General features: G+C 44.9%; 1 protein-coding gene across 1 annotated transcript in view; it reads left to right on the top strand.

Moving 5' to 3' along the window:
* MCF2L2 (MCF.2 cell line derived transforming sequence-like 2) overlaps window positions 1-20,053 on the top strand; it is a 280,069-nt gene extending 260,016 nt beyond the window's left edge. The window contains exons 26-31 of the mRNA XM_069594515.1: window positions 3,903-3,926; window positions 5,354-5,439; window positions 16,301-16,363; window positions 19,140-19,228; window positions 19,638-19,744; window positions 19,820-20,053. Of these exons, the coding sequence (XP_069450616.1) occupies window positions 3,903-3,926; window positions 5,354-5,439; window positions 16,301-16,363; window positions 19,140-19,228; window positions 19,638-19,744; window positions 19,820-19,952 (502 nt within the window). The 3' untranslated portion in view covers window positions 19,953-20,053. The remainder of the gene's footprint in view (window positions 1-3,902; window positions 3,927-5,353; window positions 5,440-16,300; window positions 16,364-19,139; window positions 19,229-19,637; window positions 19,745-19,819) is intronic.
* The last annotated feature ends 666 nt before the right edge of the window (window positions 20,054-20,719 follow it).

Raw genomic sequence — 20,719 nt, forward strand, 5'->3', positions numbered from 1 at the left:
TTCAAATCTTTTGTTCATTGTTTTCTTATTATTTAGTTTTGAGAGTTTTAAAAAAATATATTCTGGATGCAAGTCATTTATTGAATATGTAATTTACAAATATTTTCCTTCAGTATGTAGCTTAGTTTTTCATTCTCTTCAGAGTATCTGTTTAGGAGAAGAAGATTTTAATTTTTATGAAATCTAATATTTTAAAAATTAAGATCATAGTGTGGGTGTTATGTGTAATAAATATTTGTTTAAAGATAACAAAGATTCTCTCCTATGTTTTCTCCTAGATATTTCATAGTTCAAGTTTTACACTTAGGTCTCTGATCCATTCTGAGGGATTTTTATGGTATTTGCTATGAAGTGTCAATCAAAGTTCAGTTTTGTGCACATTAATGATTGTTCTACTACCATTGTTGAAAAGACTCTTTTTCCACCAACTGACTGTTTATATATGTGCATCTATTGCTGGATGCTCTATTCTGTTTAATTGATCTAGTTTTCTATCTTGACATCAATACTTTACTATCCTAGATTTCTGTAGTTTTATAGTGTCTAAAATCAGATTGTTTGAATCTTTCAACATTGTTTTTCCTTTTTAAAGTTGTTTTGGCTATTCTATATCTTTTACATTTCTGTATATATTTTAGAATCTGTTGTCAATTTCTACAAGAAACCTTGCTGGGATTTTGATTAGAAGTGTGTAAAGTCTATAGACCAATTTGGTGATCAGTGCTATCTTAACAACAGTGAGCTTAATCTACAATCTAAATTTTAACTAGATCACCCAATTCTTCTTTGCCCCACAGAAAAACATGTTTGTTGTAAGATCTTGGTATTCATTCAGTTAATAGCTCAGAAACAAATTTAAGTCTTCCTCAAGCCCTAGTACACTATGCTCTAGGTTGTGACAGAAACGTAAAATATAGATAAGAAGCAGAAACAGACCCTAGCAAGTAGTTTAGACTGAAAAAAGCAATCAAACTGAACTGAAACATCGGCCTCGAGGTGTGGTTCCAGCCCCTTTCATCTTCAGACAGGCAAACAGAGGGTCAGTTTCACACAACTTTCCAGCAGCAGAACCAAGTCCCCTGAGCCTGGCTCACCAAGAAAGTCTGATGAAATGTCTCTTCAAGTGATGTCAACAGCAAGGGCTCTAGGAATTCAGAGAGGCCTCTGCACCCTGTGACTGAGTGAGCAGGAGTGGGCCTTGGGCTGGTCCCTGAGAGGAGATGAGACTCCGGGTGGAACACAGACACAGGGACATCAGGCAATAGGGGAGGGAGGTTCCTCAGGCAGGTGGTCAGATCAGGAAGGTCAGGACCTCAGCCCCATCACTTGATACAGCTCTACACCCTGAAGCCTATATGCAGGTCAGGAAGCAACAGTTAGAACTGGACATGGAACAACAGACTGGTTCCAAATAGGAAAAGGAGTACGTCAAGGCTGTATACTGTCACCCTACTTATTTAACTTATATGCAGAGTACATCATGAGAAACGCTAGGCTGGAAGAAGCACAAGCTGGAATCAAGATTGCCAGGAGAAATATCAATAACCTCAGATATGCAGATGACACCACTTTTATGGCAGAAAGTGAAGAGGAACTAAAAAGCCTCTTGATGAAAGTGAAAGAGGGGAGTGAAAAGGTTGGCTTAAAGCTCAACATTCAGAAAACGAAGATCATGGCATCTGGTCCCATCACTTCATGGGAAATAGATGGGGAAACAGTGGAAACAGTGTCAGACTTTATTACGGGGGGCTCCAAAATCACTGCAGATGGTGACTGCAGCCATGAAATTAAAAGACGCTTACTCCTTGGAAGGAAAGTTATGACCAACCTAGATAGCATGTTCAAATACAGAGACATTACTTTGCCAACAAAGACCCGTCTAGTCAAGGCTATGGTTTTTTCTGGTGGTCATGTATGGATGTGAGAGTTGGACTGTGAAGAAAGTTGAGTGCCGAAGAATTGATGCTTTTGAACTGTGGTGGTGGAAAAGAGTCTTGAGAGTCCCTTGGACTGCAAGGAGATCCAACCAGTCCATTCTAAAGGAGATCAGCCCTGGGATTTCTTTGGAAGGAATGATGCTAAAGCTGAAACTCCAGTAATTTGGCCACCTCATGCAAAGAGTTGACTCATTGGAAAAGACTCTGATGCTGGGAGGGATTGGGGGCAGGAGGAGAAGGGGACAACAGAGGATGAGATGGCTGGATGGCATCACCCACTCGATGGACATGAGTTTGAGTGAACTCCGGGAGTTGGTGATGGACAGGGAGGCCTGGCGTGCTGTGATTCATGGGGTTGCAAAGAGTCGGACATGACTGAGCAACTGAACTGAACTGAACTGAACTGAACACCCTACAATGTGGCATCCCTACAATGCCACATCCCACCCTCTTAACTAAAGGGAATTACAGAGTCAGAGAGGCTGTGGGCTGGAAAGAGAAGAGTGTGACCCTTGCATGGGACACAGCAGCACAGGTCAAGGAGGCCAGCAGGCACCGTGGTTTGGGACAACTTCTACGCATACTTCCCTTGTGGCCTGACCCCCTATAACCAGGAGGCCTTGGTACACCAAAGAAGATCAGGCTCACTGGGAAGGGGCTCTGGTCACAGATGGCTTTTGCAGGGCAGCATGGTGCCTGGTATAATGTCTCTCCCTGTCCTGGCAGGCTCCAGAGCCAAAGCAGGAAATCCAGGCTGCAGGCCCATCCTAGCACCTGGGCAACTTCCACCTGTCACATGGGTAATGAAGGTGGACCCAGGAACCTTTGAAAATCACCCAGCTGCCTCCAAGGGACCATGTTCAGTGATGACCTGGAGCCAGGCTTGAGAGGTTCCTGGGTAGAGTGGAAGTAAATGAGGTTGAGAGAGAGGGAGGTAAACCTCCAGTATCATAGGTAAACCTCCAGTATCATGCTGAGGCATTTGGCTTTAACACAAGTGTAGGTGGCGAGGGCTGCTGGAGGTTGAGACCTGGTGCTGTTCTCACAGGCTGGAACAACACCCAAATGAAGAATGCAATTCTTATCACTGTCCCAGAAACTCATGCTGTTTCCCTCACCAAGTCAGGTAATTTGGGCTCAGGTGGAAAAAATGAGCACTTAATGTGTACATTGCTTATTCCTTTATTCAGGGAACTCACTGTAGAAACCTGGATGGACCAAGAGTCTAGGCACACAGGGAATGGCAGGATGGCCAGAGAAGTGGGAGGGATGCCAGGCCCAAGTAAGCCAGGATTGCAGAAAGGTTTTCCAAATGGCTAGGAAAATAAGACCAAGACCTACACACTTTAATGCATTTTTATAGTATTCTATGTGTCTGCTGCTACTGCTATGTCACTTCAGTCATGTCCGACTCTGTGCGACCCCATAGACGGCAGCCCACCAGGCTCCCCCGTCCCTGGGATTCTCAAGGCAAGAACACTGGAGTGGGTTGCCATTTCCTTCTCTAATGCGTGAAAGTGAAGTTGTTCAGTCGTATCCCACTCTTAGCGACCCCATGGACTGCAGCCTACAAGGCTCCTCCATCCACAGGATTTTCCAGGCAAGAGTACTGGAGTGGGTTGCTTTTGCCTTCTCCATTCTATGTGTCTACATGTGTATAAAATTAACATGTAAAATCTATTCAAACTGGCTTATGTTTGAGAGTTTAAAAGTGAAAGTGTTAGTAGCTCAGTCACATCTGACTCTTTGTGACCCCATGGACTGTAGCCCAGCAGCCTCCTCTGTCCATGAAATGCTCCAGGCAAGAGTATTGGAGTGGGTTGCCATTTCCTACTCCAGGGATCTACCCAACCCAGTAATGGAACCGTCGTCTTCTGCTTTGCAGGTGGATTCTTTATCAGTTCAGCTACCAGGGAAGTTATGTTTGAGAGTGCTAGGTTTTTTTTTAATTTTATACCAAGGAAGTCTACAGTTTGAAGCAAGCACTAGGTGTGCACTCCTTTTTTAAGAGGTGTCCAGTGTTGCAGATAGTTTCTATTGATTCTAAATAATTATGTGTGTTCAGTCACAAAGTCATGTCTGACTCTGCAACCCCAGAACTGCAGCATGCCAGGCTTCCCTGTCCTTCATGCTCTCTCAGAGTTTGCTGAAACTCATATCCATTGAGTCAGTGAGGCCATCCAACCATCTCATCGTCTGCCACTCCCCATCTACATAACTGCTTTCATTGATTTTGTTCATCACTTAGCGTATTACAAGAGATTTCCAATTCAGTTTTAATTAAGTTTAACTTTTCTAATTAAAAAATATTAGCTCCCTGGCCCCACTGCCAGCCTCCAGCATCTTTCCCAATACTAGGTTGCTGAGTTGCAGTTGAGTCATACCTACCATTTTGAAACCTACTGTAAATGCTTTTGCCTCTGGCTGTTTTCTCTAACTTTTCTATGGCCTCCAATTCTACTCCTAGTGTCACCTGGCTGCCCTGCCTCCTGCTTCACTGACTAGGCAAGTGTACCCTCTGATGTTAATTCATTCAGCTTCTCTCTTTCTACCCGGAACTCTCCTGATCATAGTCCTTCCTCTTTGCATTCCTCCTTGTCCGGAGGAGGATACACTCATACTTCTTTCAGGGTTCAGTTCTTTCTGGTGCTCCTTACCCATCTATCCCTGCCCACTTAGAAACTCTCCATCTCTAATTCCTCTCCCTGTTCCAAGGCACTCAGGAGGTACCCAATAAACACTTGCTGAATAATCCCGTAGCCTGGGATCCAGTTCAGGTACAGCCTGCTTAGTAGAGGCTCCCCTAAAATAAAGATAGATGATAGTGACGGGAAGGGGTGAGGGCTCTGGCGGACAGCCGAGTCTCTTTCCCTCCTCTCTGTACTCACTCCCTTAAGGAGTACCCCTATCACAGTATTGAATGTGCTGTATTATAATTTTATGATGTGTTTAACTTTTTCTCCTCACTAGACCATGAATTTTCTCTAGGGCACAGAGGTTGCCTTATTAGTTTAAGTTTTCCCCAGGCTTCATATTATACAAGAACCTGGCACTCAGGTAGAGGCTCAGTAAATGTTTAGTGAATAAATGAAAGAACTGACTGAATAATCACATCAGGCTAGCAAACCACTCTGTAAGAAGAGCTAGGAGGTGATAAGCTTTAGCTCATCTCCTCACCTCTCCCATTTCAAGATTTGCAGCCAGTTAGGTGTTAACTATGTAATCTGGCAGGTGGAATCCCTTTAACATTCCTTTGTTAAATGTCATCCAGAGATCTGGGGCAAGACTTAGACCACAGGTTGAGGAGGAATAGAAAGCAGGTCCATAAAGCTTTAGCTGGGGAAAATCTGGTGTGAGCCAATATCACTCCTGCCGTAGAGAACCAGTGTAGGGAGCTCACATGTTTTTCTCTAAAGCAAAGGCAATGAAGTGGAATTTGTACCCTGGATTGAAAATATGGAAAGAGCTACCAGTAGCAAGGAAGACTTAGTCTCCAGCACATGTAGGATTCAAAATAAGATCCAATGGTAGAGTGGAGCATGAAATCAGTAGGGGTGACGCCAGCTGCTTAGAAGCTGAGGAAGATAGTACCCAAGAAGAAAGGTATAAAATCAACTTCCTGTTATTCATTTGCATAGATCCAGTTAGGCCACAATGAAAATGAGGGCAAATATTTCACATTGAGAAGTAATTTCCTCATTGGAAGAGCTGTCCTCTTAAGGAAATGGTTGTAGGCTAAGAGCATTGCCAGCATGCCACTGCTTTGGAAGAAAGACACCGAATGGGGGCGCTGTACTTTTTGCTCTATCTGGGATTTATGGATTTCACCTCCTCCCAAAGCTTTCCCTGAAAAGTTTAGGAACACTTGATCAGTCAGTTTTCTGGTAGGCAGAAATGGGCATGGGGTCAAAAAGAAACAAATGTGGAGGCATTTTTATATTTTGCATTTTAATGGCACGATAGATTGTGTGTTTGGGGGACCTGAATGTGCTATTTTTTTTGTCATTTTTTCTATCCTTGACTATTTAAAGATAATCTTTCCCAAAATGCCTTTTTTATGCTTTTTCTACTGCCTATAATCGAAGTATTAGGAATTTAGTATTTGAGATTTTGGTTTTAGATTATCATGTGATTAGTTTGGTGGCACATGAGGGATGCCTTCAGCCATATACTTTATTTGGAAAAGGCCTCTAAAAGGAGTTTTAGTTCAAAATACATTTATTGAGCACCTATAAATTACAAAAAGCCATTAACAAAACATGTACAGCCCACTCCTACTCCAGAACAAAGCTAACTAGTGTATATTTCTTATTCAGACTTCTAGAGTCTTGGATGCTAATAAGCATGAAATGGCAAATTAACAGGAAGATAGCCACATAATTAAGAAATTGAATATTCCATTTTGGTTAACAAATATTAATGGCAATGGCATTTAATTAGGCAGTCCTTCTCAATTAGGGTGTATATGTGTGTTATAAAATTTTATATTTGAAAAATGACATATTTTCTTATTAGTACAGGTCAGAAAAAGTAAGGCTTGAGAAAAATTATGGCTGATGAGAGTTCGTAGAATATAATCCCTAAGTTTTCTTTGTATGATAAGGCCTGTCCCTCCATGTAACAGACTCTCTAGAAGGTGTGAAATTTTTGTTTTTCTTTACTGTGGAGACTTTGTATTAACTTATGGGGAAAAAAAGCATTTTTAAGAAAAGATAAAACCAGATTTTCATCTCCTAAATAATTGGCTTTATCCTCTAATACTATCTCTGATCAAGTCATATCTTGGCTGCCCCTTAACTGGTGACTCCAGTTTATCAAGTACCATTAGAAAATTGAGTTTATCCATTTTGTCTAGTCATAAAGTATGATTTGTTCTTGAGGTGTTTCATGTTCAAGAATCTCTTGAAGAAAACAAAAGATCCTTTGCTTGAGGACAGACAAGTCAATATTGGTACAATCTACAAATGAGCAGATATGAGCCTGTTAATAAAGTTATAACTCCTCCTTTATCCAAAGCATAAAGATGCAAATTGTCCAGGTGCCTTTCTTTGTTTCCTTCTGTCTCTGTCCAGGTGGTTGAGGTCATCAGACCCAAAGATATGAAGTAAGCAGAAGAGCTGACATTTAGTGAAAGGTGTTCCAGTCTAGGCTTGGTTGTAGACTGTGTCCATATATATTTATGTATATCTGTATGTGTGCACACACGCATGCACACACCTTAAATGCCAGGAAAGCAGGCTGGTTTCAGGAGGCAGAAAGATATAATGGTAATAACTCTTAGGTTGACATGACCTTTGGTGACTTTCTTACTAGCTAAGTTCACAAAAACTTGTTAGCTCTTCAAACGATTGGCTGTTGCAGCAAAAAAACTGAGAGTTACACGGTGAACGTAGTATAGGACACTAATGTGGTGAGGATGTGGAGCAATAGGGACTGTCATTTGTTGCTCATGAGAATACAAAATAGTACAAAGAGTTGGGTGGATTTTCACAAAGTTAAAATAATCTTACCATGCGGTCTAGTAATCATACTGCTTGGTACTTACCTAAATATTTACCAAACTATGGTACACCCATACAATGGGATATTATTCATCAGCAAAAGGAAATGAGCCTTCAAGCCTTAAAATGATATGGAGGAAACAAATGCATATTGCTAAATGAAAGAAGCCACTCTGAGAAGGTTATATACTTTATGATTCCAACTATATGACATTCTGGAAAAGAGAAAATGAGAGACAATGAAAAGATCAGCAGTCACCAGGGGTTCAGTGTAGGGGGTGGGCAATGAGTAGGTAGAATGCAGGAGATTTTTAGGGTACTGACAGTGTTCTATATGATATAATGGTGGCTGCGTGGTGTTACTCATCTGTCAAAACCCACAGAAGGTACAACACAGAGTAAACCCTAATGTAAGCTATGGACTTTAGTTAGTAATAGTGTATCAATACTTGTTTATCAATTGTAATGAACGTACTGCACTAACACAAGATGTAAATAATAGGAGAAACTGTGGGGAGAGAATGGTGAAGGGTCACATGGAAACACTCTGTACTTTCTGTTCAGTTTCTCCATAAGCTTACACCTGCTCTAAAAATAAAACCTACTATTTTTTTTATTTTTATTTTTACTATATTTTACTTTACAATACCGTATTGGTTTTGCCATACATTGACATGAATCCACCACGGGTGTACATGAGTTCCCAGTCCTGAACCCCTCTCCCACCTCCCACCCCATATCATCTCTCTGGATCATCCCCGTGCACCAGCCCCAAGCATCCTGTATCCTGTATCGAACATAGACTGGTGATTCATTTCTCACATGATAGTATACATGTTTCAGTGCCATTCTCCCAAATCATCCCACCCTCTCCCTCTCCCACAGAGTCCAAAAGTCCTTTCTATACATCTGTGTCTCTTTTGCTGTCTCGCATACAAGGTTATCATTACTATCTTTCTAAATTCCATATATATGTGTTAGTATACTGTATTGGTGTTTTTCTTTCTGGCTTACTTCACTCTGTATAATTGGCTCCAGTTTCATCCATCTCATTAGAACTGATTCAAATGTATTCTTTTTAACGGCTGAGTAATACTCCATTGTGTATATGTACCACAGCTTTCTTATCCATTCATCTGCTGATGGACATCTAGGTTGTTTCCATGTCCTGGCTATTATAAACAGTGCTGCAATGAACATTGGAGTACCCGTGTCTCTTTCAATTCTGGTTTCCTCGGTGTGTATGCCCAGCAGTGGGATTGCTGGATCATATGGCAGTTCTATTTGCAATTTTTTAAGGAATCTCCACACTGTTCTCCATAGTGGCTGTACTAGTTTGCACTCCCACCAGCAGTGTAGGAGGGTTCCCTTTTCTCCACACCCTCTGCAGCATTTATTGCTTGCAGACTTTTAGATCGCAGCCATTCTGACTGGTGTGAAATGGTACCTCATTGTGGTCTTGATTTGCATTTCTCTGATAATGAGTGATGTTGAGCATCTTTTCATGTGTTTGTTAGCCATCCATATGTCTTTTTTAGAGAAATGTCTATTTAGTTGGAACTGGAGGAATCAACCTGCCTGACTTCAGGCTCTACTACAAAGCCACAGTCATCAAGACAGTATGGTACTGGCACAAAGACAGAAATATAGATCAATGGAACAAAATAGAAAGCCCAGAGATAAATCCACACACCTATGGACACCTTATCTTCGACAAAGGAGGCAAGAATATACAATGGAGTAAAGACAATCTCTTTAACAAGTAGTGCTGGGAAAACTGGTCAACCACTTGTAAAAGAATGAAACTAGATCACTTTCTAACACCACACACAAAAATAAACTCAAAATAGATTAAAGATCTAAACATAAGACCAGAAACTATAAAACTCCTAGAGGAGAACATAGGCAAAACACTCTCCGACATAAATCACAGCAGGATCCTCTATGATCCACCTCCCAGAATACTGGAAATAAAAGCAAAAATAAACAAATGGGATCTAATTAAAAGCTTCTGCACAATAAAGGAAACTATAAGCAAGGTGAAAAGACAGCCTTCTGAGTGGGAGAAAATAATAGCAAATGAAGCAACTGACAAACAAATAATCTCAAAAATATACAAGCAACTTATGCAGCTCAAGTCCAGAAAAATAAATGACCCAATCAAAAAATGGGCCAAAGAAACCTACTATTTTTTAAATTTAAAAAACCCACACACCGTAGTATAGTAGAGGCTGTTGAGACCTCATCCTGATCCTTTTTGTTAGTCAGTTGGGATCTTCAACTGACCAGAGCCATCCATCCAAGAAATAAGTGAGAGCTTACAGCCTCTCTCTAGGGCAGCTTTTCTGGCTGATTCAGGGCACAAAAGCTAGCCCTTCTCCCTCGAGATGGGACACCTGTGGTGCCATCCATGCCCCAGAATTCTGGGTGACCAGGCTGATGCTAGATCTTGGCTGAACCCTCATCTGCACTGGCTTCTTCCTTGCTCTATCTTTGGCCCTGAGTGCCTTACACATTTCAGCTGAATGCCCTATCTCCTCAACTCATTTGCACAATCTGCTTCTGGGAAACCTGACCTAAGATAGTACCAGGAGCGGTCCTAGAAAGGATAGGGACTCTGGTGTTGGGTCACTGCTGGCCAGCTGGCAATGACGCATCACTGCAGTAGGTGGAATGTTGGGAATCCTGGACAGTAGCCTGTGTAGCTGTTCAACTGCTAAGACCTTCCCCGGTGGTGAACTGGGATCAGGCACAGGCAGACAGGGATGCATCAGCAAGTGCAGTGTCTCTAGCATTTGAGAGGTTTGGGAAAGATATTAACTATCAGGAATGTGGAACTGGGAGGGTACTGCTAAGCACCACTGGTGCATTGAAGAGAGCGAAGACAGTGGCAGACTCAGAGTAATCGCCAATTTAAAGCACAGTGTGTGAATCAGAAGGCCTCCTTTCCAGTGTTCAGCCCCTCATCTCCTACAACAGAGGGCATACTTGAGAGAAGGATGAATTCTCAGCCTAGGCAAGTCTGCTGCCTGATTATTTGGGGTCCCTAGTGCCAACAGATGAAGCAGGCAAATTGGGCCCTGATAAGGAAGATGTGCAACCGAAAAACTGGAGAATATCTGGGTGCATGCCCTTGTTCCCCTGGACTGGCAAAAGTGTGCCATTCCCCCTTGATGGAGAATCAGCCCTTCTCCTCCCTGCAAGATTATGCAGAAGTCTCAGATAAGACATAGAGTAAGTCCCCTAATATGAACAGGTTCCATTCTAAGAGTGTGTTATATCCAATTTGTTCATAAGTCCAACAAAGTCAGTCTAGATACCAAATTAACACAATCAGCTATATAATACTGTCCTATAATAGGTTTATAGTACTTTATATACAAATAATACATAAGAAACAAACATACTAAAAGTAAACCTTAGTACCTTGAAAAGTACAGTACAACAGTTGGCATACAGGGGCTGGCTTTGAGTCAGTAAGAGTCACTGTGAAGAAGAGTCACTGACTGGAAAGGGGAGAGGAGGTAGATGGTAGAGCTGAAGGATCATCAGCCATAGGAAATGGAAGGCAGACTGCAATTTCACTCATGCCTGACTGATGGCACAAGTTCTAGTTCCTTGCTGGATTCAATTCAATCTACCCTCTTCAAAAAACAATCCAGTGATATCTGGATAGTAGCTTCATCATAGATGACACAGTAACACTAGACTGTATTCTGAATGGCTGCTGCAATCTTCATGTACCATTCTAGGTTTGGATCCTGTGTCTTAAAAATTAACAGTGCCTCCCCACTAAAGAAAATCCCCTTGCCATTTCCTGCAATGTGAATCTCTTTGGTTCTTCAGTTACTTCTTCTTTCTCCTGTCTCTCTACTCTTGCAATTACTTTCACTTTTGTGTCCATCGTTATCGCTTGGCGCTTCTTAGCAGTACCAGCTACATGACCCCTGCTTTTACACTTGCTTCCAGACATCCTGGGCTTGAAATAAAGATACTGCCCTACTGTACTCTACACAGTATTGTACAGTGAAGTACACAAAGGCACAACTACCTTCAGAGGCTACACACATGCAACAGTGTACGCCAGACACATGAACTAACTTACATGGTTGGACATGTGAATGCATGTTCACATCTTTGAAAGTTCTCAACTTGAAGATTCATGTGTAGGGGACTTACTGTGCAAGACAGTGCTTGCCCTCCTCAGGATACATCCCCATCACCCTTCCCCCAACCCCTTCTTGGAGGATAACTAGCATCAGATTACATGATCTGACTGGGGAAGAGGCACATACATATATGGATGTGAGCTCGAAATGTGAGGATCTTTGTGCCATGCTTTAACAACTCCAGAGAACACCCATTGCAGAGAAGTTACCAAAGAACCAAGCTGACTGGATGACTTAGCCAGGAGGTGTCAGCCAGCTTCTTCCTTGGCACCCCAGTACCTGCACAATGGGCTCATGAATGGAGAAGTCTTGGCAGTGGATGGAAGGCTGTGCATGGTCCTAGCAGCATGGGCTCCTATCATCAAGACCAGTCTAGCTGCTGCCAGTGTTGACTGCCAGCAGAGACCCATGCTGAGCCCTTGAGGAGAACAGGTGATTTCATCAGGCCCTCCAAGCTGGAGAGTACAGTGATTCACTGTGAGTGGGGTTGACACCTGCTTCCGTCCTACTTTCTGTGTGTCAGTTTGCAACACCGAGAACAGAACACTGCTTTGATTGAGAGACTCATTCTGGCAAAAGAGGAACAGCCACGGGCATGTGACCACAGGACCAGCCCACTGAGCCTACCACATGTTCAGATGCTGCTGACCTGAGAGAGCCTCTTGAAGGCACCTGTGAGCAGCAGTTTGAACATGAGACTGAGGGGTTGGTGTGCTAACCTCAGGATGCAGCATATACCTTAAACCAACGGCCACTTTATGGCACCAGGACGCCAGGAGGCAGAATATATGGATACGGGAGCCAAGAGGTTGAGTGAGTTGTGACCTTATTCATTGTCACACCTAAAGTGACCCACACGGGGAATTGTCCTCCCATTCCTTCTACTCAGCCTCAGTGGGTCTGAAGGTCTTGATTCCCACGGGGGACATTTCCACCAGTGGACATAGTAAGAGTCCTAGTTAAACCTATGTCTGCTGCCGGCTGCTGAAGTCATCCTTACGTTGTACCCTTAAGTCATTATCTCCCTCCCACTCATTCTACATCCCTTTCCCTCTCACCTGGCACTTCGCTGGTGGCATACATAGTGGGGGTCCCAGACTCTTGTCTGGCTTCTGCCCTTTTACTTGCCCATTTACAGTAACAGTGGGGCAGGGAAGTCCTGGGACATGTCCCTGTGGATGACAGGAGCACCAGATGTGTTCCTCTCTGCCTCTGTTAGGTAGCAGGCTGACCGCCTCCTGATGATCAGGATCAAGGACTTCCTGGAGTGTGACAACTCTTTCCTTTGTCTGGTGGGCTTTATGTTTTATTCTTATGGGAAAACTCTCACTAAATCTCTGATTAAATGGGCAAGGCTTCAGCTAAGCCCAACTAAACACCTCAGAAGGCAGCTGGTTGCTGAGCTAGGTGAGAGTTTCCCAATTGAAACTTTCAGAGTTTCCCTGAAAGTCTAAGGCAGCAGGATCAGGCTGCTCTAGAAACTGGCAGGGATTCTGACAACAGACTTTGTTGCTGTTCAGTCACTCAGTCGTGTCCAACTCTGCAACTCCATGGGCTGCAGCATGCCAGGCTTCCCTGTCCTTCACCGTCTCTTGGAGTTTGCTCAAACTCATGTCCACAACAATATATGCACTAAAAAAAAATAATAAAGAGTACTGTGAGAATATGTGGAAGCTGAAAGCAACTGAATGCTTCTAAGTGATTCCCTTCCTCTTGGCCAGAGTTCAGTTAGTTCAGTCGCTCAGTCGTGTCCGACTGAAACCCCATGGACTGCAGCACCCCAGGCTTCCCTGTCCATTACCAACTCCCAGAGCCTACTCAAACTCATGTCCATCGAGTCGGTGATGCCATCCAACCATCTCATCCTCTGTCATCCCCTTCTTTTCTTGCCTTCAATCTTTCCCAGCACCAGGGTCTTTTCCAATGAGTCAGTTCTTTCCATCAGATGGCCAAAGTATTGCAGCTTCAGCTTCAGCATCAGTCTTTTCAATGAATATTCTGGACTGATTTCCTTCAGGATTGACTGGTTGGATCTCCTTGCAGTCCAAGGGACTCTCAAGAGTCTTATCCAACAACACAGTTCAAAAGCATCAATTCTTCAGCACTCATCTTTCTTCACAGTCCAACTCTCACATCCATACATGACTACTGGAAAAACCATAGCTTTGATTTGATGGACCTTAGTTGACAAAGTAATATTTCTGCTTTTTAATATGTTGTCTAGGTTTTCATAGCCTTTCTTCCAAGGAGCAAGCGTCTTTTAATTTCATGGCTGCAGTCACCATCTGCAGTGATTTTGGAGCCCAAGAAAATTAAATCTGTCACTGTTTCATTGTTGCCCCATCTATTTGCCATGAAGTGCTGGCACCAGATGCCATGGTCTTAATTTTTTGAATCTTGAGTTTTAACCCAGCTTTTTTTTTTTAACCCAGCTTTTTCACTCTTCTGTTTCACTTTCATCAAGAGACTCTTCAGTTCCTCTTCACTTTCTGCCATAAGGTTGGTGTCATATGCATATCTGACATTATTGATATTTCTCCCAGCAATCTTGATTCCAGCTTGTGCTTCCTCCAGTGTGGCATTTCACATTGATGTACTCTGCATATAAATTAAATAAGCAGGGTGACAATATACAACCTTGACATACTCCTTTCTCAATTTGGAACCAATTCATTGTTCCATGTCCCGTTCTAACTGTTGTTTCTTAACCTGCATATAGATTTCTTAGGAGGTAGGTAAGGTGGTCTGGTATTCCCATTTCTTTAAGAATTTTCCACAGTTTGTTGTGATCCACACAGTCAAAGACTTTGGTATAGTCAATAAAGCAGAAGTAGATGTTTTTCTGGAATTCTCTTGCTTTTTCTATGATTCAACAGATGTTGACAATTTGATCTCTGGTTCCTCTGCCTTTTCTAAATCTACCTTGAACATCTGGAATTTCTCAATTCACATGCTGTTGAAGTCTTGCATGGAGAATTTTGAGCATTACTTTGCTAGTGTGTGAGATGAGGGCAATTTTGCAGTAGTTTGAGCATTCTTTGGCATTGCCTTTCTTTGGGATTGGAATGAAAACCTGGCCAGAGACAGGTATGCAAAGGAAAGGGACACTTCAGATAGAGACCGCATTGTAGATGTCCAAGTTTATACTCTGGGGCACCAAGCAAAAGATCTTAATCCAACCTAGTACCAGTGCAAGCACCCTGGAGATCTCACTTGTCATGAGCTCTGGAGAGCTATTGGGATGAACTAGGCAGAACAAGACCCCACTGGTTGACTCCGAGAAGGCAGAGAAAGAGCACATTATCAACACTGCACATAGGGGTCCCAGCACTGAGGACTAATAGACTTCAGCTCCTTCTCTTTGTATGAATTATTTAACTTATTTGTGCTTACATTGTTCTCATCCATTATGTTACAAAATGGAAATGATACTGTATGGTCTTGTGAGAATTAGATGAAGTTCTTAGGCAGGTGCCTAGAATGCTGTTAGCATATTAAATAACAATTAGTTACCTACGTTTGTTCCTTCAGGGAAGGGAAGGAAAGCTCCGGGGCATACATATTGTTTTAAGGTAGCTCTCTACACCCCAACCCCCAAGTGAAAATGATATACTTTAACTTATATGACAGAGATAGTTATTTTACAGGAATAGAGGAATAAAGGAAACTCCAGTTAAAAAAAAAAAAAGGTTACCCCTTTGGAGCCCATGGAGTAAGAGCCACCCCTAACTAGCAGGATCTACAGTTGTCCCTTTATGCCACCTAGTGGACAGCAAGGGGAAAGCCCTAATTTTATCTTCAAAGTCTATAGTTAACCAAAAACATGTATTCTTTTTTTTTTTTTTTTTTACTTTTTATTTTGTATTGGGGTGAAATTAATGGGCTTCCCGGGTGGTGTTAGTGGTAAAGAACCTGCCTGCCAGTGCGGGAGACATGAGACGCAGGTTTGATCCCTGGTCGGGAAGATCCCCTGGAGGACGGTGTAACCACCCACTCCAGTATTCTTGCCTGGAGAATCCATCCCACGGACAGGGGAGCCTGGAGGGCTATAGCCCATAGGGTCGCAAAGAGTTGGACATGACTGAACTGGCTTAGGATGCATGCACAGCCGATTAACAATGTTGTGATAGTTCCAGAAGAACAGTGAAGGGACTCAGCCATACATATACATGTATCTGAAGAGGACAGTTTAAACTCACTAATGGGCTCACTTGTTAGTAAATTTCATTTTTTATGCAAAATAAAAGATCAGGACTTTAAAAACTAGGTGCTAAAACTAAACTCCCTAGATATTTTAGGATTTATGTGGCATGTGCTATAAAGATCATTCACTGAAGGAAAAGAAAATACACCCATCCTTATCAGCATGAATTTTCATGACCCACCTTTCTTTTCTCACTGTCCTTCTCCACCAACACTCTTTATGCTCATTCTGTACGTGGACTGGGAGTGTCCCAGAATCTGGGTTAAACCTTCCCAACACACTGCTGGATCTGGGCTGGTACCAGGGTCATTCTGTTCATTTTCCAAGAATACAACTATCACTTGAAATTTTGCTGTACTCAAACTAAATATTTGTCAAGGGTCTGTGTGTTCGGTTTGGTTTTTCTTCTGTGTGTGTGTGTGTGTCTGTATGTGTGCTCCTGCACACATGCACACTCTGCTTCCTGTTAAAACCCTTTTTTAACCTTTATAATGTTTCCTCTCTCAGATGTTTGTGAAGATGAAGACAATGGCAGACAAATATCCCCAAAACGTGAGTAATAATAGCACACTGGAGTGCCCAGAGCAGTTCTGAGACATTCTCTTTAGTATTATTGTAATTACTATTATCAGTAACCATAAGCATTATTTATTAAATTCCATATTACTTCATAAACATTTTTTCTAATTCTTACATCAATACTGCAAAATAAATATTATTTTAGAAACGAGGAAACTGATGCTCAGAGAGGTTAAGTGGCTTACCCAAGATCACACAGCCAGTGAATGAGGGGCAAAATCAAAACTACACCCAGGTCTGACTGCCTCCAAAGCCCTTGCTCCCACCCCAGGCGATGGGCTCTCATTCATTCACTGAGGTGCCTGTGACCTGCCTGACTGATTCTGGGGTCCCCTCAGTGCTGCCACCTGAGTACTAAGACTTAGTACCCAAGACTCTTAGTGCCACAGAGTCCATGGCCAGTGGATCCAGGAGAAAGGGATTAAATATGGAAATGACAAAGATATAGTAAAAGACTGCCCATGAGCTGCACCTTCCTTCCCTGCACAACTAGGGGCTTTGAGGGATGTTCTCCAAGGCTTCCGGGTTCTAAGAATTCTGGGTTCCCTCCAGGAGCCACAGGGGAGGCTGGGTGAATAGGGTGTGGTTCCTACTGTCAGAGCCCAGGGCCCACAAGGAAGAAATGTGAGGGTAGATGCAGTTTGCCTCAGAAGAAATTCTCCCTCCAAGGGTATTGTGAGGAGAATGTGGGTGGCAGAAGCCCCCTGCCCGCTCCCATGCTGCAGGGCCAGCAGCAGAGGGGGGCCCAGCACCAGATCATCATGTCACCCCAGGAGCTGCTTACCCTGAGGAATGGCTGGAACTTGTCCTCAGGGCTTTTAGTTCCCATATGTCCTTCCAGCCCACTGTCATCCCAGGCTGGCTGCCCATGTTCTATGGCTGATGAGGCTTCAGGGCCCAGCCCCATCCCCAGCAGGTCCCTCTGGGGTCCCTGGCACCTGGCATTATCTGGGTCACTCAGACCTCGGCCCCTGGAGACACAGCTCTTCGGGTCACACAGGGGTGGTCAAGGGCATGGCTGCTCCGCTTCTCCCTAATAACCTTCCAGCAAGACCACCTTTCTTCTGTCCTCACTGTCTGCCCCTGGTCTAAGGCACCCAGGCTGGATGATTGCCCTAAAGAAGCATCTCTGGGGGTTCCTGTGGATGCCCCAAAGTCACATCAGGAGGAGGGCAGTGGGAGGCACCTCACAGAGCCAGGTTCTCCTCTGCTCACCCCACCACCTCCCAGAAGCCAGAATTAAACCAGGCTGTGCCCTTGCATCGGGCCGGGTTTCTGGAGGCTGCCCCGCTGCTCCCCGTGTTGCTAGCACAGCCCCCACTGCCCCACTCTGGGAAGGACCCCAGGCCCCAGAACAGTTTGGGGGGGCCTCCAGGCTGTAGGCTGGGAGCTCCCACTTGCTGGCTGCCTGCTCCCGGAGGTGCTGTGCCCCACCCCACCGCGTCCCAACTGCAGGCTTCTTCCACTCCCTCTCCTCTGCCCAGAAGAGGGCCTTGCCCCTAAGCCCTCCCCCTGAATTCTCACCTGAACTGAAAACTGTCTCCTGCACTCAGATTCCTGAGGGATCTGGAACTCAGCTGATGCTCAACCCGGGGCTCCCTCAGGTGGGCTCATTCTGCAGATGCTGCTTTGGCAGCACTGTGGGGACAGGGATCATGTCTTTTAGAGCACAGGGGAAAGAAAGGAATGTGTAGGAATTCCCTGGCAGTCCAGTGGTTGGGACTCCAAGCTCTCACTGCCCAGGGCCTGGGTTCAATCCCTGTTTGGGGGCCTAAGATTTCACAAGCCAAACTGTGTGATTTAAAAAATAAATTTAAAAAATGTGTAGATTCCAGCTGCAGTGTTTACCTGATATCTCAATTGGTAAAGAATTCACCTGCAATGCAGGAGACCAGGGTTCGATCTCTGGGTTGGGAAGATCCCCTGGAGAAGGGAAAGGCTACTCACTTCAGTATACTGGCCTGGAGAATTTTATGGACTGTATAGTCCATGGGGTGGTAAAGAATTGGACCCAACTTTCACTCCCTTTCATGCAGTGTTTACAGGCCAAGGGAATTTACTCAACCTGGTGATTAATCTCTCTCATCTCAATTTCTCATCTGCAAAACGGGGCTAAAGTCCATACAGTTGTGTGAGGCTTCACTTCTGATAAATGCCTGACATCCCAGCAGACACAGCAGGCTCAGTATTTGGTGGGAGTGGCTGTTCCCCACAGTGTCTTTAACAGGCCTGGCAGAACAGGTGCACAGAGGTGCTGCTAACTGGTAAATGAATCTCACTGGAGAGAGAGGCAGGATGTACTTACTGACCCTCTCATTTTCTCTCTGGGAAAGCAGTGACATTTGGCAGAGGCTGCCAAGGAGATGGGAAACAAGCAGTTATCAGGGGAGAGAAGGAGATAAGGATGAGAGGAGGGTGGGAAGGAGCGAAGGCAAGAAGGTCCTCAAGACAAAAAGACAATGACTTTTCTTGGCGGACAGGGAGGTTAGGGCTATGAGTACCACGTGGACAGGTCTTCTCAGTCACAGTTATGGAGGTTTGAGCTGGAACAGGTACCCTTCCTCCTGGTCCAGGGGAAGCAGTCCCGTCCTGGGAGAGGCGGGAGAGATGGGGAGAATGGGTTTCTGTGCAGCCCGTTCCATCCTGCCCTTGGGCTGCGGGGGGCGGGGCGGGGGTGGGGCGGGGTGGGGGGATGTCCTCCCATGCCCTCCCCCACAGCAGGCCGAATTCTTCACTTTCCCTCCCTAAGGTTGGTCAAGCAGGGAGTTTGTCTCCATGGAAACCTCTGTCAATTGTGAAGGTGCAGAAGATTTGGAAAAGGAGAACAGTGTCCTGAGTGTAATTTACCTCCTTCTTACTTCCTTCGTATTCTCCCTCACTCCTGTTCATCATCTTCTGCCCGTTCTTCCTCTCCCCTTTCCCTTTCGTCCTTTCAGTTCTTCCTCTCCCCTTTCCCTTTCGTCCTTTCACTATTCTCACCCATAAGGACCCGGCTTAATCAAGAAAGCTGAGGTCACTGGATCTGCAAGGTGGCTCCCACACCACTTCCCACCCCCTACCCCCCCAGCATGCGCCGCATCGCCGGCTCCTTAGCGATGCGCTGGTTTCGGGCCAGCATTAGGGGCTCTTGCTGTGGGACCTGAGTGGCCCCGTGGGAGAGTTGGGGTGGCCTCGCCCTGCCAGCGGGAATCGCCGTGTGGATCTGATCCACCTCCCCTACACTGTATCACTGTCCCTTCTCTTCCAGCTCTCGGGACTTTTCCAGTTGGACAACAGTTACGAGACCTCCAAGTCTGGTCAGGAGAAAGGAGAAAGCATCCGGGGACAGAAAGAGTGCTGCCAAAAGGAGGACACGTGAGTGGAACGCGGAAAGAAAAGTAAGCCGATTTGTTAGCAGTTGCTCCTCTGACTTTCTTCTTGGAATTTCAGGGCCACGAACAAAACTGAGAGCCTTGGGATGTCTACTGGCTTGCTCGCCCCTGCGGGGAAGGCCGGTTTCCCCCAAGCAGAGGCAGTGCGGGCGCAAGAAGGGAGCCTGAGGCCGCCCTCCGCAGAGAACTGATACTCGTTCCAGACCACTGAGCCTCCCCGGCCGATTGTATTCCGGGGAGCCGCTTCTGTGGGCGGGGAGCAGAAGCAGCAAAGGGATCTCACAACCCACAGATCCGCTGTCCTGCCCGGGAGCGACTGGACCATCTTCCCGGAGCCTGAGGAGCGGTCCACGTCTGCGCGGGGAGCCTCGGGCTGTTCCACGCGCGGCCTTGCGAGCGCAGGGACTCGGAGCAGACCCTTTGGAGAACCTGCAAATGCCGACACGCGCCCGCGCTGGGACAGGGCGCAGAGTCTGGAAAACCTTGCTTCTCTCTAGACGCGCCTTGGACTGCGCGGAGAACCTCTAGCTGCTCCACATGTGCGCCTACGGAGGTTAGGGATCCAGTCCTGGAAAGCTGAGTCCAAGGTTTCTGAATGTTGGCACTTTTGACTTTGGGGTAACTGCTGTGGAGGCTCTCTTGGGCATTGTAGAATGTTTAGGGGCATCTCTGCCCTCTATACCCTAGATACCAGAGACACCTCCCACCCACTCACCGAAATTAAGACAATCAAAAAATGCCTTCACACATTGCCAAATTTCTGCTGGTCGGGAGTGGAGAGCTAGGTTGAGAACCTCGGTTCGGAGCCGCTCAAACTCCACAGGGCAGCCCTGCGCTCTTCTCCCTGAATACCCACAAGAATGTTAACTGTGATATTTGTGTTACTTTGTTCCAGGGTTGTTTCCTCTTAGTGAGGGCTGGCTACAAGTTAACTTCTGAGATATTTACGTTTAGATTT

This window comes from Ovis canadensis, chromosome 1 (assembly GCF_042477335.2).
Source record: "Ovis canadensis isolate MfBH-ARS-UI-01 breed Bighorn chromosome 1, ARS-UI_OviCan_v2, whole genome shotgun sequence".
Classification (NCBI taxonomy): Eukaryota; Metazoa; Chordata; class Mammalia; order Artiodactyla; family Bovidae; genus Ovis; species Ovis canadensis.